The sequence below is a fragment of the Macrotis lagotis genome, chromosome 1 (genome assembly GCF_037893015.1).
Source record: "Macrotis lagotis isolate mMagLag1 chromosome 1, bilby.v1.9.chrom.fasta, whole genome shotgun sequence".
Classification (NCBI taxonomy): Eukaryota; Metazoa; Chordata; class Mammalia; order Peramelemorphia; family Peramelidae; genus Macrotis; species Macrotis lagotis.
In genome coordinates, this window is record NC_133658.1 from 270273264 (window position 1) to 270297632 (window position 24369).

The following is a 24369-nucleotide window of genomic DNA, read 5'->3' on the forward strand; positions in this document are numbered from 1 at the left end:
TTCCAATGCATTTATAATGCAACGTTGGGCTCAAGTTAAAATGGTGAAAAATACTTTGGGAAATATGGTTCAGATCTGAGAAACAGTTGATGTTAAGGAAAGTTTATATCATAGATACTACTGTCAAGAATATTCAAAAGGCACTAGACAGGATTAGCACTAAACAACTTCACAATCACAAAAAATAAACTGACTAATTTGTTACTGATGTGGGAGTCATTTTGAAACAGTTATCTGTGTACATTCAACTTTTAAACTTCTTACAATTAGTATCAAAATAGAAGAAAAGATATGAGAATATGGCATGGTATGCAATTAAAACAACTCTCCCCTGAAATTTAAATAACTTGAAACTTATCTTACAGGCAACTAAATGAGAAGAGGGATAGAATTTTGAACTTAGAGTCAGGAAATCTTGATTCAAATTCAGACACATACTTACTCTATGACTCTAGACAAGTCACTTGAGCCTTTTGTGTTTAGACTTAATTATCTGTAAAATAGGGATAATAATAACACCTATCTCCCAGGATTGTTGTGAAGATAAAATGAAATATATTTGTGAAGTGTTTTGCCAGCTTTAAATCACTATATATTATTGTTACCTATTCAAATGAGCTGTTAATGTTAAAAATAGGAAATGGATAAAGGGAAAAATTATAAATGCTAATTATAATTTCTTATGGGCACAAACCAAGGCAAAAGCAGTCACTAAAATGAAGAGGCAAAGGGAACAATGGAATAAGCACTTGTTAAGCACCTGTATGTTCTATACATTGTGCTTAGTGCTTTACAGATATTCTATCATTTGATCTCCTGACACAACCCTGGAAGGTAGAGCCTTATTATCATCCCCATTTTATAACTGAGGAAACCAAGGCAGTCAGAAGTTAAGAGAGTTGTCTATGGATCACACAGCTAGAAGGTATCAGAGGTCAATTTAAATTCACATCTTTTGGACTCTAGGCCTAATGATCAGCACTTTATCCCTTTTTACCATTTAATAGCCACATAACCTTAGTCAAAAAAGAAACATGGAAACAGAGATATGGAATATAAATTCACTTGTAAAATCTTATAAAGGAACATGGTGTAAAATTGTGAGTAATTTCAGTGCCCCAAAACACAGAGAAATAAAAGAGGAAAAAACTTTATAAAAAACTTGGCATAAGTTCTAGTTAAGCCAGATCCAAGCCAAAAAGCATTTAGAGATGAAAATAAGAGAATGATAAATAGATGATCAAAAGAAAAGATCTGTCAACACATCTGTAGCAAATTATATTCCTCATCTTTGACATGGAACCACTATATTTATTGTAAATGGAAATGACATTTAAAAAAAAAAGATTGGGAGAAAAAAATCAAAAAACCTTAGGCCAGATCAAATTCTCTCAGTCCCTTCCTCCCTTGTCCTTTCCTTGAGAAGGCAAGCAGTTTGATATAGATTTTACATTTGTGGTCGTGCCAAACATGACCATTTTAGCCATGTTGTGAAAGAAACCCAGACCTAAACAAAATAAGCATGAAGTTTTTGAAAAAAATGCTTCAATTTGCATTCAGATTTTATCACTTTTTTCTCTAGAGGTGGATTAGCATTTTTTTTCATAATTGTCTTGGATTATTGGCTTGATCAGAATAGCTATGTCACTAACAGTTGATTTCTGCACATCATTCTACTAGTTTTCTACTCCTTCACTTTGTAACAATACAGGTTTTTCTGAAAGTATCCTGTTTGGCATTTCTTATAGGGCAATAGTATTCCATTACAATCATATACTGAAACCAGCCATTCCTCAATTGATGGGAATCTTCCTAATTTCAAATTCTTTGCCACCACAAAAAAGATTTGCTATAAATATAAGTCCTTTTCCTTTTTTAGAAAATATTTTTTGGGGTGGCTAGGTGGTGTAGTGGATAAAGCACCGGCCTTGGAGTCAGGAGTACCTGGGTTCAAATCCCGTCTCAGACACTTAATAATTACCTAGCTGTGTGGCCTCGGGCAAGCCACTTAACCCCATTTGCCTTGCAAAAACCTAAATATATATATATATATATATATATATATATATATATATATATATATATTTTTTTTTTTTTTTTTTTTTTTTTTTTTGAGATACATACCTAGGAGTAGTATTGCTGGGTCAATGGATATACACAACTTCATAACCCTTTGGGTCTAATTCCAAATTGATTAATTCCAGAATAGTTGAACTAGTTTACAACTCCACCAAGAGAGCATTGGTGTTGCAATTTTCCCATTAAGTGTCTGAGACCGGATTTGAACCCAGGTACTCCTGACTCCAGGGCCAGTGCTTTATCTACTGTGCCACCTAGCCGCCCCTAATTTTCCCATATTCTTTCCAACATTTGTCATTTTCCTTCTCTACCATATTAGCCAATCTAATGGTTTAAAGTTGTACCTTAATGTTGTTTTAATTGCATTTCTCTAATCAATTGTGATTTAGAATATTTTTTCATATGACTATAGAAAACTTTTATTTCTTCTGAAAACGGCCTGTTCATATCTTTTGACCATATATCATTTGGGAAATAACTTGCATTCTTATAAATTTGATTGAGTTCTCTGTATATTTGAGAAATGAAGCCTTTATCAGAGAAACTTGCTATAAAAAATTTTTTTCTCCTGGCTTCCTACTTTCCTTATAATCTTGACTGCTTAGTTTTAGTTGTGTAAAACTTTTTTAATTTAACATGATCAAAATTAATCCATTTCATATCCTTTAATGCCTTCTGTCTCTTAATTTGATCATAAATTTTTCCCTTATCCAGATAAAATTTTCTGTGTTCCCTTAATTTGCTTATAACAAAATCATATGCTAATTTTGATCTTTTCTTTGTATGTGGTGTAAGATGTTGGTCTATACCTAGTTTCTGACAAACTTCTTTCCAGTTTTCCCAGAAATTCTTTATAGAATAACGAGTTTGCCCAAAAGCTGGGTTCTTTGCATTTATCAAACACTAGATTACTATGGTCATTTATTACTATTTTGCTGATCCACTATTCTTTTTCTTATCCAGTACCTGATTGTTTGGATGATTCTTACTTTGTAATACAGTTAGAAATATGGTAATGCTTGACCACCTTCCTTCACATTTTTTCATTGATTCCCTTAATATTCTTGACTTTTTGTTCTCAGATGAAGTCATTTTTTCCAAGTTCAATAAAATAATTTTTGGTAGTTTGAGTGTTATGGCTAGGATGGATTTTATATACTTGAAAGAGGGACATTCCAAATTATTTTTTAAAATAATGAATGTTAATACTCTCTCCCTCCCAAAAAAAATCACTGGAGGAAATATCATATGAACATAAATTCGTCACTTTAATGACCTCAGGAGAAGTATAACTTCCTTATTTTACAGACTAGGCAATTGAGACACAGAGAAATTATGGCTTGCCAAAGATTGTATAGCTAATAAGAGGTAGAACTAGGATTTAAGCCCAGTCACTGTAGTTCCGTCTAGTATTTCTACCAATCATATGTTTATGAAAATGAGAAAGCTTTCTGAAAGGTTATTTTACAGCAGAACATTTCTTAATAGTAATTATATAAGTGACTGAAAGATGCAGAAAATACAAGATCCCACTGTGTTTCTTCTTTGTTGTCTTGAAAAAATGTATCTGGTAGAACAAAAACTATTCTAAAAGCTTTCTTCAAACAAGATGTCCAGTTATCTGTTAAATTAGTACAAATTTGTTTGCTCAGTGCAGCAGTAAGGTTAATTTTTTGATCCATTCATTATCATTTTAAGGGAGAAATAGAATAGAGAAGTATGTGTACCAAAAATGTTTGTCAATTTATGGAGACTGTTTAGCATTGAGGAGAGAGAGAGAGAGAGATGGTCAAAAACCCAGGAAATTCTCCTATTTGCACATGGCATTGTTCTACTTATGAGACATGAAACCACCCAAAACAGTTTAGCTTTACAGTCCACATAAGGTAAAATCAAGTGGATGAAAAAATGCCCATTATTTGTATTGTGATATAAAGCTGGACAGAAATCAGACTATAGACAAAGTGTGTGTGGTCAGGAGACAAAGAAGAGAGCCAGGATCTTGGATGGAATTACACAGAACTTTCAATGACCTCAGTCCTTTTCCTGAAACAGAGTCACATCTGTTCAATAGCAATATTCATCCATTTGTGTGACTATGAATCGTAAAACACTTCATTCTCCACCGGAGAAATAGACTCCACTGGAATAAAGAGATTTCTGGTGTACATCAGTAGACTGTATCATATTACCAAGAAATGACTTGTGAGTCAGAAGCAACATGAAATACCATTCAGGAAATGTGATAGACTAAAACTTCTATTAAGGACTTAATGAACAGAGGGAATTGTGAGAATTGTGTGAACCAAATTGACTTCATCTTGTAACTCAATTCTGGATCTAACTCGGTTCCCTTTCTGTTCAGTTATGGATTTAGTCCAGTTTCTATCTTGGAAGAAAACTTTATTTGGTTATGGAAACTTGAATGCTTTGTTTGAACCTATCCCAGCATGGCTGGGAAGTGAACATTACTACCCATTGCTTGGAGACTCTTAACTAATCAAAAACCAAGTCAGATCAAAAAATTGATTCAAGTTTTCTCACAATTATTCATCTCAAGCAGATATGTGTTATCTGAAAATTGATCCTGTGTTGATCAAGCAATTACTCACTCTATCCTTGTTCTTTTGATTGAATTCAGACACTAAGGAAGAGTAGATACCTCTTTTTGATCTCAGGGAATTGTGCCTGTTCACTTTCCTCTCTCCCCCACCTTGGGAACTCCCTAATCTTTTCTCCAGTTAGAAATCAGATAATCTAATCTTGTATCCTACTAATTATTTTATGTATAATAATCTGTCTCCCTCTACATTTGGGGATCCAATGCCAAGTTGAGGAGATCTGGTCCTGATTTGTTACGCAATTGCTATACTTTGCTTAATAAATCAGTATGATTGGAAACTTGAACCTTTTGTTTTCTCAGTCATTTAAATCAATTTGCATGGTATGTTCAGAACCAAGCTTGCTAAGTGCTTTGTATTTACCCCAACCACATATATGTGTGTATGTCTATAGCTATATATGTAAATAGACACATGCATATATATTTTATGAGACATGAAACCACCTATGCACACATATATTTTTCCCGACATCAATGATTTATATGAGTTTGACTCTTTTTTTTGTCATTATTAAATGGTCATGTTCTAAAGTTGAATTATTTTAGTACATTGTATTAAATTTCAGGTTTTGAAATAAATTAGAGAAACATAGATTATTATAAAGTATTTGAATATTTTTGAGTTTTTTCTACCTCCCCCTCCCAGAATTTAAGTATTGTAAAGTATTTAAAGATTTAAGTATTTTTGGGGTGGCTAGGTGGCGTAGTGGATAAAGCACTGGCCCTGGAGTCAGGAGTACCTGGGTTCAAATCCGGTCTCAGACACTTAATAATTACCTAGCTGTGTGGCCTTGGGCAAGCCACTTAACCCCATTTGCCTTACAAAAAAAAAAATCTTAAAAAAAATTTAAGTATTTTTCCCTACTGCAAATCTACAAAAAATTAATGACATTTCCTTGACTAAAATCAGTTCTTGATTCCTAGTACTGATCCCTTTTGAATGCTATAAGTCTAAGATTCATGCTTGAAAGTTGCCTTTTATACCAGATAGGTTAATAATTTAATCATCAAATTGTATTTTTTCTTTCTTAACTCTTGAGATTTAGTGAAGCATTAGTTTGAAGGTTTTTGATTTTTTAATCCAGAAACAAATTGAGAGGACATTCATATAATATATATTAATATAGCCAATTTTTTGTTTCACCCTTAGAACAAAGTAAACACTTCTGTTTTGTTAGGACATTTGAACACATTTCATGAGGTTTTGTGTGTGTTTGTGTGTGTGTGTTTGTGTGTGTGTGTGTGTGTAATGTGTTTTATTATCTTCAGTTTCATAGTTTCCTTGGATTAGAAATGTAATACTAAATGAGTGAATTTTTTTTCACTAATCTAAAAAATTCTTAATAAGAAGACTGGAAGAGGGGCGGCTAGGTGGCATAGTGGATAAAGCATCAGCCTTGGAGTCAGGAGTACCTGGGTTCAAATCTGGTCTAAGACACTTAATAATGACCTAGCTGTGTGGCCTTGGGCAAGCCACTTAACCTCATTTGCCTTGCGAAAACCTAAAAAAAAAAAAAGAAGAAGAAGAAGAAGACTGGAAGATTCTAAAACAGAAAGTATGATTTCTTTTTTAACCCAGGCTAAGTGGTCCCAGAGAAGAGTGCACCTGAAAAAGTAGAATCCATAGCTTCTGCTTTGGATCTTTTAACAAAGTACTTTATACTTGAGGAGAATTTAGAGAAGAGTGAATTAAATGAAAAGATAGTCACATGGATTCTTAAGTGGTGAGATGGTCACATTTCAAGAGTAGTTGATAGGGGGCAGCTAGGTGGCGCAGTGGATAGAGCTCTGGCCTTGGAGTCAGTAGTACCTGGGTTCAAATGTGACCTCAGACACTTAATAATTATCTAGCTGTGTGGCCTTGGGCAAGCCACTTAACCCCATTGCCTAGCAAAAACCTAAAAAAACAGAATAGTTAATAATGGCTTAGTTTCACTGTGGCTTGAGATATCTCTAGGGAAGTACCCTATGGATCTGTGCTTACTCTGCTGCTTAATGTTTTTACCAATAGTAATCTGATCATCATATTTGCAGATGATACAAAACTGGGAAGGAGAGTTAATAGGATGCAAAAGGATGAACAGAGTGTTAATGCCATATCCATTAAGACAAAATTTAGTCAGAATAAATGTAAGGTTTTGAGCTCAGGTAAAAGAAGAACTTATAAGACAGAATGAATAGATACTAGTTCTGAAAAAGATCTGGGGGGTTTGGTAAAGTGAAAGCTCCATATGAGTTAATTAGCAGTGTAATGTGCAACCAAAAAGATGCTGAATCAGATCTTCTGGGAACATGAAGGAAATAAGTTTCCTCCTCTCTCCCAGCCCCCCCCCCCAACTCTGCCCTCCTAACACCTTCCTGGAGAGTAGTGTCCAGTGCTGGACACTATTGCATAAAGACATTTGCAGTATGGAAAGCATCCAAAGGGGAATCATGGAGATGATCAAGGAACAAAGCAGAGATTGGAAGTTGCAAATAGGACAGCTAGACTTGAAGTCAGGAAAAACTTCACTTAATATTGTCAAGTAGAATGAGCTCCCTTAAAAGGATGTGGGCTCTTCAGATTTCTTCAGTTATCTATTGGACAACCACTTGTCATGTTTATGTTAGTAATCATTGTCATGTAGTAGGATATAACATTTATAGAAAGCACTTAGCCTATATAAATGTTAATTCTCTTCCCTTAAACAAAGTAGCAGTACTAAACTGTTTTCTGCAACTTAATTGAAAGTAATGGAGGCCAGGTTTAGCCCTGGAAAATATCCCTGGGAGTTGTTGATTTAGTCTAAATTGCTCTGATGCCTTTGTTATTGAAGATTCTCAATATCTTCTACTTCTTCACCAGTCACCTATCTTCACTCCAAAATCTGGTATGTTTTTAAGAAAACAACATTTCTGTCAGTGTGTTTAGATCTCAAGTCTTAACTTTAAAATAACTCTAGGCTGTATTTTTTTCTTTTTGCCTTTAAGTTTAAAAGTTCTTGAGGTAATGTTATTAAAGAAACTGTTATCTTGTGAAATAATCTAATATTTAGATAAATATATGTATATCACTGTGTTGCTAATAGTTGTACATTTAAACAGAAATGTCAGTAAGCCTTACCAGATTTATTTGCTCTCTTAGACTGTTTTGTTTTGCTTTTTTCTCTTTCTTGGCTTCATAGAATAAAAATCTAGAGCCTGAAGGGGAGCTCTGAGATCATCTCTTCAAAGCCCTTCATTTTCTAAATCAGCCTGCACTGATGCAGGAATAGTTTTCTCCTTCAATGAAATGTTTTCTTATCAATCTTTATTTTCTACAGGTGGTTTTATCAAGGCATCAACCCATATACTGGGACTTCTGATTGGTTATATTCAGGTGGATATTTTGACAGAAATTTCTCAGACTGCCCAGATATATACTGAACCATTGAAACGGATTCATCAGGATAAGAGGACATGAAGAAGTTGCACCCCACACCAAACCAGCTCCTCTGGTTTTGTTAGTAGCAGAAACCAGCTTTTATAACAGCAATTTTAATGGAAATAGCATCATTCACCGATCAAGGATTTAATTCTTATTAATTTTTCGATTGCCAAAAATTTAATTGCAATTGTGTTCTCTTCATAAAGCTGCACTTGAAATCATCAAGTTTTCACTAAGTTTTAAAAAGGAAAATTTTTTGTGATTGCCTTTTATGTGACAGAAATTGACTGTGGCTGGTTTAGTTTACAAGCACCCTCATAACTCGATAACAGCATTTACAGAAGTAACAGGAAGAATTCCATGTTTCTACTTGTAATGAAGCAAAAAGGGTTTCTTCAAGTATTCAAAAATTGAACCAGTGACAATAAATAAATATGAGAGGGGAAGAGATGACTCTTGGAAACTATCCCCAGAGGTATAAAGGACTGAAGTAAAGAACTACTCATAAAATGATGGTGATCCAGAGGCGAATATTTACAAAACACCGAATGTCAGACTGAATTGAATAAAAAGCTGCCTAATTACATATTTTACCATGGGGGGGGGGATAGGTACTGTAAGCATTAATTAAATACATACTCTTGACAAAACAACTAAATTAGCATTTTGGTCACAAGCCAGGTATGCATTAATCAATATACTATCCAAAGTGAAACATTATTACAATAGAGAATGATTTAAAAATGTTGACAGAAACAAGGAAGAAAAACACCCAAGTCTGCTTTTAGCCATGTAGGAAAAGTCAAACCTTTAGAGTTTGGTACTATTTATACTCTAGACTGACTTTTCATTCTGGAAAAAGCATTTGCCTCTAGATTGGAAAGCGCTTTATATGTATACATGGAATCATTGTGTTCCCCCCCCCCCTTAATATGCATGTTCTAAAACATTACAGAAACACGTCTGATTGTTTCAGGGCAGGGGGGTAGGGGAGGGCAGCATTTACTTAAAATGGTGTAACTAAAATTATTTAAGAATAATAGGTATAATATCTGTCTAAGCACATGTGGTCATCAGAGTGACTTATTTTTCCTTGTGTAGAAATGTCAAAAGCCATATTATGTCAGAGCTATTTAAATTGCAGATCAATTTATTTTGTGTGTGTGTGTGTGTATATATATATATATATATATATGCACATATATACATATATACATGATATTATTCAATTAGGTTACAAAGTCCTACATTTCTGAAGAGAAGGAATTATAGTTTTGTGTTTGGCTTGAATATTATGTTTGTAATTAAAACACTTTTTAAAGTCAAGACTTGTTTTGAAAGCTTTTAATTTGGTAACCATTAGAAACTGGAAAGCAGCTGTGTTGTTGCTAAATCTATAGTCATTCAAAGATGGCTGCTGTTCCCTAAACCAACAACTTTTACATATTCTTAAAATGAACTTGAAGGTTGATTTCTAAATATATTTGAGGATTCATGTGCATAATATTTCTCACAAAATAGATTTTGAAGGATCTGCCAGTACAAAATATAGTAAAGGAGACAGGCAGGGAGATGTGTATCTGTACGTGTGTCTGTGTGTGTCTAGAACTGTGTCTGTGTGTGGGGGTGTGTCTGTATGTGTGTCATAGCCAGGCACTTGAGGTGAGGAAAGCTAGAGTCATGGTGGAGTTATGGTCTAAGCATGCAAGTAAGTTATAAAAATCAAAAATAAGTGTATATCCCCAAAGTATATATTCAGATTCACTGTATTTTGGGGGCAGTTAACATTTTCTTTTTCTTAACGTTTTGAAGAGGGAGGCAGCATGGCATAGAAAGCTAGCATCAAAGCCTAAAAGCCCCTAGTTGTAGTTCTGTCTCTGACACATATTGGCCGTGACTCTGGCCAGGTCATTTAACTTCTCAGGGCTCTAGGTAACTCTAAAGCTCTAAAGTGGCAGAGAAGATGCATCCTGTATTGGTAGAGGGAATTTCACTTGGGACTTCCCTAGACTATAAAAATCACAGGTCTGGTAAGACTCTTAATCCCAGTCTCTAACAAACCCTAACAAAACCCTAACAAAAAGGGCTTCTTTATATTGTATGGTAGTCAACCTTGTAATAAATGATTTGATATTTGGAGGACTTGAAGAGGCATACCTAAGATAATGCAGCCCTGCCAAAATTACTGGTTCCTATATAATCTCTTTTAAAAGAAAAAGAAGTTTGGTAGCAAAGGAAGTTAATAATGTTTTAATCACTATTTTACATTTCTTGTTTAATGCTTTTTTTTCATATCTATGCCTATCATCATGTGAACGAAGTGACACCTAAATTTATCATCATTCTTGTAAAACATTAGGATAAAGTAAAAAGTTCTTTATTTGAATTTTAATAAGTTCTTTTAAAATATGATCATGCTTTCTTTTGATATATTTGACTGATGTAGAAATTGTATATTTATATTTTGAATACTGACCCATATAACATTAAAAAACTCATCCCCCAAATTATTTTGCAAAATAATATTTTTATGATTAGATAAAAACTTCATTAGATAACTTAAAATATGATTAGACTAAAACTGTATCCCTCATACCTAACTGATTTTTTTGGGGGGGTCATTTTCCCCAATTGAAACTTAATTCAGGCCATGTTGTTGTTTTTCTCTAATCATAATTACTGTATGTTTTTATATAAACTGAAAATTAATTTTGTTGAGCCATTCCATTCAATATTTTTCATAGATTTAACAAAAAATTATCTAATATCTAGGAAGACTGGACAAATTTTTTTTGTTTTATTTGACTTTAATATTGTTTACATTATAGTGGCCAACACAGTATTTGTAGGGGGTAGCTTGTTGGTGCCTTCCTAAGTGAAAGACTAAAGAGTTGACACCAAGGACACAGTGAGGTCCTTAAGAATAAGCAACACTTTCACCTTGGGAGTCTCAGTTCAGGGAAATAAATTGAAGGAGAGACCATGGAAGTTTGCACTCCCTGTCCCCACTTTGCCTCTAAGACTGCCACAGAAACCAAGACACCTCCAGAATACTTCATACCTCTGTAAAAGGCCTCTTAAGTGATACAATGTGATTTTGGAAGAGTGCCAAAATATACTTTGTGGTTCTTGAGACCTTAAGCATAGAATGATTATAATTCTAAGTTATAGAAAAAACAAAAAGCAAATAGGTGGCACTAACGATACTTTTAGTTGTTTGCACTTAGCAGGGATACTTGGAAGATGAACTTCCCTTTTCCCTTGCTCAAAATTTTCTCTTTGCATGTTCAGACTCATAATTCTTCCTGAAATAGCCTATGTGATGCAGTGAAAATAATTTCTAAATGTCAAGACAGCTTTAGTGAAGAATGTAATAGGGAAAAGCATTCTGGGAAGCCTCCGGTTCACCATCATGCCCCTTAAGAGCATTCAACAAATGTCTGGTAATGTTATGTGATAATTGTTGGAAACAACCCTTCTGTTAACAGCAAGAAAAGCTATTGAGCCATGGTGAATGGAATGCTTGCTAGGCTGAGTTGCTGTGTCCTTATTAGGTCTAAGTACTGAAATGTGAAACAATAAAATCAGTGATAAAAATGACTTGCTGTTTTGTAAAATGTCTTGTGGAAACCACAGGAACCCCAGAATTAATTTCAAGCAGAAGACCTAGGTTTATTAATATCCTACTTTTGGCACTAACTTTGTGACCTTGGGCAAGTCATTTGTCCTTTCTGAACCTCAGTTTTCCCATCTTAAGTTATTTCCAATTCTAAATCTTATGATTCCATAATTTTGCAGTCTTCTTTCTTTGGGAGAGAGCTGGAAATGAAGGGCATATTTAAGTCAGAAATTTCAAATCAGTAAAAGCTTTTCAGAGTTAAACATAATCCTGTTACTTCTAATCTTGGGTGCTAAGTTTTCTTTTTTTAGGATTAAAAAAGTGGATATGAAGCAATGTGTCAATAGAACAAGAAAAAGTCATCAATAGAAAAATCTTTGGAAAATTCTGATTTTCTTATGCCTCAAATTTGGATTTTTTTTAATCTTTCAAAGATCTTTTCTGTAATCTGAATGGATACAAAAGATTTTGGATCGCCCAGTATATAGCTTGCTGGTAGTTGATGTGTGATAATATGGTTTGTAATTATAGGCACAACACACTAATGAACTCTTTTCTAACATTTCCTAAATTTATTCTATTATCTTCCACATACTTATTGTCAATTTATTTCCAAAATGAAAGCACCACTCCTTTTTCATCCCTTGGTATGAAGGCTAAAAACAGTACAAAATTTGGTTAATTGTTACTTCGCCTCTTTTGAAAAAAAGTAAAATCATGTATCTTGGGGCAATGGTATAATAGAGCAATACTTAATTCTTTGTATAGTGAGTGGATAGAACACAGACAATTGATTTGGGTATGTTTTTATAGCATGTAGAAAAAATATGCTTTTGCTTCTACCCAGAATGCCAGCACACATCCTGAGTTACACTCTTATGGAGCCGCTTTTTTTGCCTTACATAATTACTGTGCTTGGTTGATTCTTTCAAACACTGTGTTCATTTTATCAATGTTGCATGAAAAATGTCAGACTATGAAAATGCTTTAGTGAAATGGATTTATTTTTATAATATTTAATAACTGTCAATACCCACCTATATTAACAAAATCAGTCATACTTTAGCTTTTTGGAGGAGTATGTACAGGTTTGTGGAAATGAATGTTAAAATTGTAGATCTGAATAAAGGTCCTTTTGAAGAAGAATTGTGTTTGACACTTACTTTTTAATCAATTTTTTTTAACCATTTCAAGCTGATTTCTCCTTTAGGGAAATCTGTTGTAGATAACTTACTTTGCCTTACCTGTATTTGGAATAATTTGTCCTTTGGGGACAGCCTAAATAAGCAGACTGTTTTGTAGCAGAACTTGATGTGGTTATAAGCAGATTAGAAAAATGCTTAATAATACTTTTCTGTTAAACAAGCATCATATATGAAAGCCTTAGAATTCTTGGGGCAGCAGTGATTTATATTACTAATTAATTTTTCCCCTGAGGGTCACATCTTGTGGTTGAAAGAAATCAAAACCCCCAAAAGTTTTTTTTATTGTTTTTAATTCAAAAGTCCTAATCTTAGAATTCTTCCTAGAGTGGTTTTAAAGTAACCTTTTTGAACTCTAAATATATTCTTCAACCCTTCCAAAGTTCTAATTCTCTGATTTTTAGCAGTGGTAACATGAGAGAGAAAACAGGTCTTGATATACTGTGTATGTTATTATGGCCACATTTATTTGGGGGCTGAGGAAAGACCAAAATGAAGGGTTTTTTGGATTTTTTTTAGATTGTGATTTTTTAATTTTTTAGTATGTCTTTTAAAATTATTTAGGTTTTTTTTTTTAAATTTGAGTTCCAGATTCTCTCCCTCCCAACCTCTCTTCTACCCATTGTGTTTTTTTGTTTTTTTGCATTGCAATGGTTAAGTGGCTTGCCCAAGGCTACACGGCTAAGTAATTATTAAGTGTCTGAGGCTGGATTTGAACTCAGGTACTCCTGATTCCAAGGCCGGTGCTCTATCCACCTTGCCACCTAGCTGCCCCTCTTCTACCCATTGTGAAGTCAAGAAATGTGATATAAATTATCCATATGAAATCATGCAAAACATTTCCATTTTAGCCACACTGTACAATAAATAAAGAAGTAAAAAAAAATTATGCTTCAATCTGCATTCATTCTGTGGCCAGGGATTACTAGCATTTTTCTTCAGAATTATCTTGGCTCATTGTATTGATCAGAATAGCTAAATAATTCACAACTGATCATCATACAGTATTGCTGTTACTATGTTCTCCTGGTTCTGCTCTCTTCAATGTGCATCAGTGCATACAAATCTCAGGTTTATCTATATCCTATATCCTACTTGTCATTTCTCATAACACAATAGTATTTAATCACAATCATATAACCATTCCTCAACTGATAGGAATTCCCTTAATTACCAGTTCTTTGTCATAAAAATATTTTATAAATCATTTTGTACATATAAATTATTTTTCTTGCATTTCTTTTAGGTACAGACCCAGTAGTGATATTGTTGGGTTAAAAGATATGCTTAGTTTTGGGGCAGCTAGATGGCACGGTGGATAGAACACCGGCCTTGGAGTCCGGAGTACCTGGGTTCAAATCCGACCTCAGACACTTACTAATTACCTAGCCATGTGGCCTTGGGCAAGTCACTTAACCCCTTGAAAAATCTAAAACAAAAAAAGATATGCTTAGTTTTAAAGTCCTCTGGATATAATTCCAAATTATTTTTCCAGAATTGTTAGATCAATTCACAATTCCAATAGCTCTTTAATGTAATTTTTTCACATCCCTTCCAACATTTGTTTTTCTTTTCTGTCATATTAGCCAATCTGATAGGTGTGAAATGATTTAATTTGCATTTCTCTAATCATAGTGATTTAGATCACTTTTTTTTACTGGGACTATTGAAAACTTTAATGTCTTCTAAAAACTGGGGAATGACTTATATTCTTATAAATTTGACCCATTTATATTTTTGAGAAATGAGACCTTTATCAGAGAAACACTAATTCTTTCCTCCCTCCCTTTCCTGCTTTCCTTTATTTTTTTAATTTTTAAATTTATTTGCATCCATATGCTCACGTATATTTTTAAATTACAAAATTTCTTTCCATCCTCTCTTCCTACCCACCTCCCCTCAGCAGGAAATAGGTTAGCATTGTACATGCATATTTTGATAAACATGTTTGCAAATTAGTAATTTTTATAAAGTATTCATCAGATTCAGAAGGTTGGGGTTTTTTGTGTATATTTTGTTTTGTTTTTCTTGCACTTGATGGGATAATATAGTCCATGGCCAGTCAGAAATAGTTTCCTGGACTCCTGCTTTCCTTCTAATCCTGACTTAGTTTTGTTTATATGACATTTTTAAATTAATGTAAGAAAAATTACCCACTTTACATCCCATGATTCTGTCTCCTATTTGGTCATAAATTTTTCCATTATCCATGCATCTGATGGGTAAATTTTTCCATGCTCCCTGATTTTACTTTTGATTTTGCCCTTTATGTCTAAATTATGTACCCATTTTGACCTTATTGGTCAAAAGGTATGAGATGTTGATAATACCTTTGGAGTCAGATTTTTTGTTTTCTCTATCCTTAGAATATTTCTACCAAAATTTTATAGGGAGACAGAATAGAGAAACTATTTAATCTGATGTGCTTCCCAAACATGAGGCTAACCTTTTTTCTCCTCATTTGACTGACTAGTGGAATGACCAGGAGCAAGTCTTTACCTCTCTCTGGACCCTTTCTTGTTTCTAACTTGAGGTTGGATTAGGTGGCCTCTAATGCCCTTAGCTCTAAAGTTTTGTGAACCTCTAATCAAGTGAGTCAACTTTTGCTATTAGGCTTCTAAGTGGTCCAAAGTCACCTTAATTGTATCTATCAATAGGAAGCTTGTCTTTAATTTACCTGGCTACTGCACTTTATAAACATTCATCAACCTTTTCACCTTTGAGAAATTATATACCGTTTCTTAGGAGATAAAAGTGAATCCTAAGCATACTTAAATCAGTAGTGAAAATTCTGCTACATATAACTAAAGAACACATTGAAACAACACTTTAATAACAGCAACATTGTGCAATTATCAACTGAGATAGACTTAGCTATAACTCATACAATGATCTAAAAGGAACAGCTAGGTGACATAGTGGATAGACCTTGGAATCAGGAGGATGGGAGTTCTAATCCAGCCTCAGACACTTGACACTAACTGATTGGCCTTGGGCAAGTCACTTAACCCTGACTGCCTCATATCCAAGGCTGTCTCCAATTGTCCTGATTCATATCTGGCCATTGGAACCAAATGACTCTAAAGGAGAAAGTGAAGCTGGTAACTCAACACAGCACCCCCTCACTCAAATCCAATTCACATGCTTGTCATGGTCCTCTTCCAGAACAAAAGACAAACATCAGTGATCTGAGACAATTCCAAAAGATTCATGATGGAAAATGCTATACACATCCAGAGAAAGAACTATGGGATAGAAGCATGCTATTTTCATTTGGTTTTGGTTTTTGGTTTGTTTAATTTTTTTCCTTTCTTGTGGTTCCCCACCTTTTTTTTCTTATTTTTCTTTCACAACATGACTAATGTGAAAATATGTTTAATAATATTGCACATATATAATTTACCAGATTGCTTACTGTTTTGGAGAGGAGGAGGGAAGGGAGGAGAAAAATTTGGAACTCAAAATCTTAAAAAATGAATGTTGAAAAGTAGTTTTACATGTAATTGTAAAAAATTTATCAAAAAAATATGTAGCATTTTATGATTGAGTGCTTAACCCCACCACAAACTTCTATGTCTTCTTTGGTAATTTGACAATGTGGAAAAGGTGCAACAGTAGATTGAAACACTAGTGAAATTTTACATTTCTTCTACCATTCTCAGAGTTCGTAACATTGACTTTTTACATAGTAATAATTTGATGTGTTTTATTTTGTCTTAGTTGTTCAGTGATTTTTCAGTCATGTCTAACTCTTTGTGACCCCATTTGGGGTTTTCTTGACATTCCAGCTAATTTGATAGATGAGGAACTTAGGTAAATAGGATCACACAGTGTTTGAGGCAGCATTTGAACTCATGTTACTGATTCTAGGCCCTGTACTAATACATCTAACTTCCCATTCTTTTTTAAATAGAAGATAATATTCTGCATTACAATATGCAGAAATCACAGAAATCACTAGTAGAATTAAGTAACCTAATCTGAAGATTAATCTACCAACATGTTACTCTCCTCTCCTGGAATCTTTTTTTTTTTTAGGTTTTTGCAAGGCAAATGGGGTTACTTGGCTTGCCTAAGGCCACACAGCTAGGTAATTATTAAGTGTCTGAGGTCGGATTTGAACCCAGGTCCTCCTGACTCCAAGGACGGTGCTCTATCCACTGTGCCACCAAGTCGCCCCTCTGGAATCTTTTTTTAAAAAAGTTCTTCCATGGGGAAATTTGTATATTAATTGATAGCCTAAAATTTCATATCTGGCTAGTTTTCTTTCACCTGACTCACTCTTTGTCTAAAAAGTAATTGTTGTAATAATACTGTACTTTCCTTTGTTTGGTTGTCACAAGTTGACCTTAACAGTAGCCTATTTTTCACTAATTATTTTGCTTCTTAATAAAACTCATTGGATTAATGTGGTTATTTTTTACTTTCAAAGCATTTCCATTTTGCTTTTCATTAATTAATGGAAAATTAAAATAAATGTACAGATTGCATTTTCATAGACTTTGCTTTCTAATAAGACAAATTTCTTTCCTTATTAAACCTCTTATTACTTCTTAGGGAACTTAAGAATTTGCGTGTTGGTCAAGAAGGAAATCACAACTATGAGGAGACAGTAATGTTTTCAGTTTTTGACTAGTGAAAGTTAATGACTAAATGAGAGCTAATCTAGAAGAGAAAGTTATTTTCTTCTAAGCATAAAACATTTGTACAATGTTTGCTTTAATTCTAGGGTGTCAGAACATTTTATAGAGTTTAGACTATTAATGCATATGAAAGTCATTCAGTCAATAAACATTTATTAAATGGGGCAGTTAGGTGGTGCAGTGAATAGAGCATGGGCCCTGGAGTAGGAGGACCTGAGTTCAAATGTGGTCTCAGACACTTAATAATTACCTAGCTGTGTGACCTTGGGCAAATCACTTCACCCCATTACCTTGCAACCCCCCTCCAAAAAAAACCCTCATTTATTAAATGCCTACAATGTTTCAAAAAAGACAAAAGTCAGTCCCTGCTTTCAAGGAGCTCATAATGAGAGAGACAACAAGCAAGCAAATATAAAAAAGTTATACAAAGGAAAAATAGGAAATCAGAAGAAGAATTAAGAGGGATTGGGAAAGGCTTCCAGTTGAAGACAGGATTTTAGTTGGGTGGAGAGTAAGATATGAAATAAGAATAAGGTGAAAAGTGAAAGTGAGGGTGCCAAATTATGAAGAGTTTTTAAAAGCAAATAAGATTTTTACTTGATCCTTGAGGTGATCAGGACCCATTGGTCACTGAGCAAAGTGCTTGGGGTAATACAATTGGATCTGACCTTGAGATTCACTTTGGAGGCTGAATTGGAGTGGGGAGAGATTCAAAACATGCAAACTCACCAGCAGGCTATGGCAATAGTCCAAGTTGATGTGGGCCTGGATCAGGGTTCTGGCCGAATCAGATGAGAAGAGGGAGCATATTCTAGGGATGTTGCAAAACTGAAATCAACAGTTTGAATATGAGGCTAAGGTTTAGTAGAGGATGTCAAATGTCAAGGTATCAAGCTTGAGGGACTGGAAGAGTAATATTATCCTCTATGGTAAAAGGGTAAGAGGTGAGGGAGAGTTCAAGGGAAAGATGATTTCAGTTGTAGACATGTTGAGTTTAAAGTGTCTGCTGTCAATAGTCAATAAACATTTATTACACATCTATTTTTCATTTGGTTCACTCTACTGAGACTTCTGACTTATCCACATCTCCCCACCCACCCATCCTCCACCTTATTTCCCAGCTTCTTTTTGGGTGTTTCCCTCATTTGATTGTAAGCTCCTTGAAAATTATTAGAATTGTCTTCTCACAGTGTTTCTGATAAAGAACTCATTTCTAAAATATGTAGAGAATTGAGTCAAATTGATAAACATAGAAGTCATTCCTCGATATGGTCAAAGGAAACGAACAGGCAGTTTTCAGATGAAGAAAATAAGCTAACTATTAGTCACGTGAAAAAAATTCTAAATCATTATTGATTTGAGAAATCAAAATTAAAACAATTCTGAGATAATGCTCACACCTAGCCAATTGGTCAAAATGAATAATGTTGGAGGAAGTGTGGGGAAAACTGGGACTCTCTTGCACTGTTGTTAGAGTTGTGAACTGATCCAATCCTTCCAGAGAGCAATTCAGAACTGTGCTCAAAGGACTATAAAACTGAACCACTCTAGGGGTGGCTAGGTGGCACAGTAGGGGCGGCTAGGTGGCACAGTGGATAGAGCACCGGCCCTAGAGTCAGGAGGACCTGAGTTCAAATCAGCCTCAGACACTTAATAATTACCTAGCTGTGTGGCCTTGGGCAAGCCACTTAACCCCATTGCCTTGCAAAAATAAAAAACAAACAAACATAAAAACAAAACTGAACACTCTGATCCATGTTAGGTCTGTAAACCAAAGAAATATTAAAAAATGGAAAAAGATCCACATGTACAAAAATATTGATATCACCTCTTGTAGTGACAAAGAACTGGCAAATGAAGGGATGCCCAACAATTGAGAAATGGCTGAAAAAATTATGATATATGAATATAAGGGAGGATGATTGTTTTGTAAGAAATCATGAGTGGCCAGATTTAGATTAGCCTGGAAAGACTTCCATAAACAGATGCTGAGAGAAGTGAGCAGAACTGGAACAACATTGTACACATTTGCAGCAACAGTGTGTGATGATCAACTATGTTGGACTTTGCTCCTCCCAGTAGTTTAACAACCAAGTTTAAATCTAAAACATTTGTGATGGAAAATGCCATCTATATCCAGAGAATAAACTATGGTGTCTGAATGCAGTTCAAAGCATACTATTTTCACTTTTTTAAAATTTTTGTTTTTTATCATTTCCTTTTCTCCCCTTTACTTCTGATTCTTCTTTTACAACATGACTGAGGAAATATATTAAACATGATTGTACATGCATAACCAAAATCAGATTACTTGCTGTCATGGGGAGGGGTGGGGGAAGGGAGGGAGTTAGGAAAATGTAGAACTCAAAAGCTTACAAAAAGATGAATGTTGAAAATGATCTTTTTGCATGTAATTGAAAACGTAAAAAATGAAAATTAGCATTTTCTTTATTTTTGTATTTGTATCCCCATCACTTGGCATAGTGCCTGATAAATAGTAGGTGCCTAATAAATGTTTATTACTTGATTAGTGAAATAGTATAGAGGTAGAAGAGGTCACATAAAGACAATGAACAGTAAAAACATTGTTATTGTTGTTTCCGGCACATACTCATCTCTTCTGTGCCCAGTGGCTACCTGAGACATACAGAACTAGAAGGAACATAGTAACACCTCTAGAATACAAGCTGTGGAATGCTAATATTGCCTGATAATTCCAGAATAATTCACTTGATTCATTTAGTGCTTGTTAAAGTAAAGAAACTGAACTTGCGACATGAGGGTTCATTATACCACCTAATTTTTCAGGTGAGAAATCTAAAGCTGAGAAAAATTGATATGCTTGACTCTGCATTACATTAATTTCACTAGATCAAATCTCATTTTAAATTCCCTGGCAGCTCTCAGTGCTTAAAGTAAATGAACGAGTAAAGATGGGGATTATTGATTTACTCCCTACTTAAAGTAAGTGATGATTCCACATTAGTCTGTCTACTAGTCCTTAGACAAAGAATCAAGTTTGGATAAGCTGAGGGATCTTGAATTTGCTTCTGTATCTATAAATATATTTATAGATATATAGATGTGTATATCTATATATGGATATATAGATATATATTCAGCTAGTCATATTCCTTAGAGAGGTCGGAGCTAGCATGTTATTCTAACACAACCTTGAGGAGCAAAATAGGAGTGAGATGTTGAGGACTAGGGAGATAGTGAAGTAATCTGACCTCATCTCTCCTGTGCCCAAGTAGCTTTCTGAGGTCATACCAACTACCTACAAACTTGGAGAATTAGAAAGGACAGAGTATACTTCTAGAACCCAAGATGTGAAGTGGAACATTACTAGGGAATATATATTTTTAAGATAACTCTAAGTGGTTGCCAAGTAAATTCCAAAAGAGATCATCAAGGTTCAGACATAACTGCAAAAAATAAACATTTGTATCTTTACCTCCTTATGGTACACGTTCAGTGATTCTCATATGTTTCCAAACTGTTTTCCAGGATGAATGTACTGATTCACAGGCCCACCAATTGAGTGTATCTATATTCCCTTAAATTTTTGAATCTTTTCTTGTTTCAATTTAAAAAATACTATAGTAGTTCATGATATGAAAGTTCCAGGCACACATTCACCCATCACTGAGTTGGCCTTTGAGTGGTCTTTTCTTACAGGCCTGAGGGTGAGCTAAGACCAGGAAATGAGAATTCTTTCCTTTTCCCTTAAGTTATTGGTGGTCTTTTCCTCCTTAAATTAATTTGTATGCACTTTCTTACATTTGTCATAATCTTCTAATAGAATATAAATTCCTTGGAAGAAGGAATCTTTTCATTTTATCTTTCTATCCTTAGAATTTAGCCAGTAACTTACACTTTATATGTGGAAATTTTGCTGAATTTAATTGAATATAAATGAGGTAGATTTAAAAAAAAAGATAATTCTAAGTAGGTGGAGCAAGGTGGAAGGCAGAGAATTTGGAACTCCAAATATAAAAAAAAATTTTAAATTGTTTTTACATGTAATTGAGGAGGATAATATTAAATTAAAAAATGAAAAACAAAGAAGATCCATCCTACAAAATATCTCAGAGCAGAAAACCTAAGAAAAGGCTGACTTTTCCCCCAAGTTCCCCTTCTGTGCCTTTCTAACCATAACCATAATCATCTGGTTTCATTACCCAGACTTTGACTTGAAATATAGGTATTTTCCTAATTATGTTTTTTTTAAACAACTATTTTAACAAGTCATAACTTGGGACTATTAAAATCAACTGAAGAGGGGCTGCTAGGTGGCGCAGTGGATAGAGCACCGGCCCTGAAGTTAGGAGGACCTGAGTTCAAATCCGACCTCAGACACTTAATAAAGACCTAGCTGTGTGGCCTTGGGCAAGCCACTTAACCCCATTGCCTTGCAAAAACTTAAAAAAAAAATAAAATAAACTGAAGAGCACGCAAGCAAAGCAAGCTCACTGTGCTTGCCAAGCACCACTTTTCTTGGTGATCGGCTTTGCCGGCCCGGTTTTTCTTAAACCGAGGTCCGCGGCAGTTTCCAAAGGCCTCTGTAATTCCGGGCGCCTCCGCCAGGGGCCGCCGCCGCCCCCTATGACACAGCAACAATAGGGACCGCTCTGCTCCGCCAGGATCAGCGTGGCGACGGGGCTTCCTCTCCGGCTGCAGGGTCGGCGGAATCCACCGGGGCGGGGGAGGGGCGCGGGGGGGGAGGGGGACGGAGAGGAGGCGGCGTGATGGGCGGCCAGTCCAGCCGATCGGATTCCGAGGAGGGCCGGTAGCGCGTCGCTGCGAGCCAATCGGGCCGAAGAAGGGAGGGAGGGTGGGGCAATCGGAGATTTCCGGCCTGGCCGGCAGCTGCAGAGAAGGAAGAGCGAGCCCCGGTCGCTGCTCCAGCCCGGTCCGCGCCGCAGGCCCCAGGTAGGGCAGGCGGCCCCGGGGGCCGGAGCCCGGCCCGACACGGAGGCCCGAGCGAGGGGAGGGGGCTGGTCACGGCGGCCGGGGGCGCGGGAGCCTCCGGGAGCCGCGGGTCTGGGGTGGGAGGTTGGGCCGCGGAGCGCCGTGGGGGGAGGCGGCTGGGGGAGGGGCTGAGTTCGGCCCCCGGCGCCCCCGGCCTCTCTCCCGCGCGGCGCCCGCTCCCGTCGCTTGTGGCCCCGCCGGCCCCGGGGAGTCGCCCGGCCGCCTCCCGCCCACCCTTGTCGGTATGGTTTCGAGCACCTGGGCGCCGGCGCCTCGGAGAGCCCGGACGGAGGGCCGAGGTAGGCGCCCGGCCCGGCGCGGGGAGACCCGGCGGGCCGGCACCTCCGGACCCCCGCCCTTCCCGCCTCCTGATGGGTGGCGGCCCCCAAAAGAGACATTTCCTCAACAGAAACTCGTAGCCGGCCCCTCCCCAGAGGAGAGTTTGTGCTCGGCAGCCTGGATCCGCCTAATTTATCCATTTATTAAAGTAGGCGCTCTTGTACGGCTAACTTTTTCCAAATTTAAAGACTTTGTGAGAAAAGTTGACCGTCATTCCTTCAGTAAACATTTGGACTCTGTGCCAGACACTGCCATGTATTGGGGATGGAAAAACAGAATCCTCCCTCTCAAGGAACTGAACTTTTACTGGCTTTCAATGAAATAACAAAAGTGTTTTTTTCCCCTTTTCCTTAAATTTTTTTTTAAAGCATAAAGCATAGGGAAGAGTGCCATCTTTGAAGTCAGGGAACCCGAGTTTGACTCCCAGCTCCATTTGTTTCTTGTGGCAGTTAACCTCTGTAGAGTTTAATTTCTTCTGTAGAGTTTAATTTCTTCATCTCTAAAATTAGTGATGGGGGGAATGGATTTGATTTCTTTAAGGTCTCTTTTATCAATATATCAGTGATAGGGGCGGCTAGGTGTGCAGTGGGTAGAGCACCCGCCCAGGAGTCAGGAGGACCTGAGTTCACATCCGGCCTCAGGCAATAATGACCTAGCTGTGTGGCCTTGGGCAAGCCACTTAACCCTATTGCCTTGAAAAATCTAAAAACATACATCCGCCTATCTATATTAATCAATATCTATGTATATGTATATATATTCTACATAACACACACATATCTGTGATCCTGTGATCTCTTGGGGACAGAATTGCTTATGATGATCTGGGCACATTAAGAAAAACTGGTTGTCTTTGGTAAGATGTTTGTTTCCAAACTCCCGATGTTCAAATCTTTCTTTTGGTATTAAATGTCACTGAAACTTGGGAGTTTTTTTTTTAATAGATTTTCAAATATACTTGGGTTTATAATTTCATTATGCGATTCTTATATCTTTTCTGGGATATGTGAAAGTGTGGTTTGGATATAGACAACTTTTGCTTATTTTTCAACAAAACTGTGTAAGATAAATTACTTCATATTCCCCTTCACTCTGGAGCTATGGTATTACATAGTATGATTCATTCAAAGGGGCTAATTTTCAGTGCTGTTACTATATTATTAATATTTAATACATGGGCTATATATGGTAGAAATTTTTCCAAGTATGGGGTTGAAGCTTCTGTTTTCTTTCCCTTGTTTCAGAATGACTTCAGGTGCTTTGTTTCCAAGCCTAGTCCCAGGCTCCCGGGGCTCATCCAGCAAATACCTGGTGGAGTTTCGGGCAGGAAAAATGTCATTGAAAGGAACTACAGTTACCCCAGATAAACGAAAAGGGCTTGTATATATTCAGCAAACTGATGATTCCCTCATTCATTTCTGTTGGAAGGATAGGACTTCTGGTAACGTAGAAGATGTGAGTATTTAGTAATTTTTAAGTTAAAA

The 24369-nt window shown here is 36.1% G+C and overlaps 1 protein-coding gene across 7 annotated transcripts in view; it reads left to right on the top strand.

The window, feature by feature from the left end:
• LOC141504975 (proteasomal ubiquitin receptor ADRM1) overlaps window positions 1-24369 on the top strand; it is a 163941-nt gene that overhangs the window by 133990 nt on the left and 5582 nt on the right. For 4 of the 7 annotated variants that reach the window (XM_074210410.1, XM_074210409.1, XM_074210411.1 and 1 more), the window contains one exon: window positions 24130-24340. In XM_074210410.1, coding sequence (XP_074066511.1) covers window positions 24130-24340 — 211 coding nt within the window. Of the gene's footprint in view, window positions 1-8004; window positions 12893-22425; window positions 22508-22755; window positions 22846-24129; window positions 24341-24369 lie in introns of those variants that run through there. The other 3 variants (XM_074210414.1, XM_074210415.1, XM_074210413.1) reach the window with 3 other exon arrangements.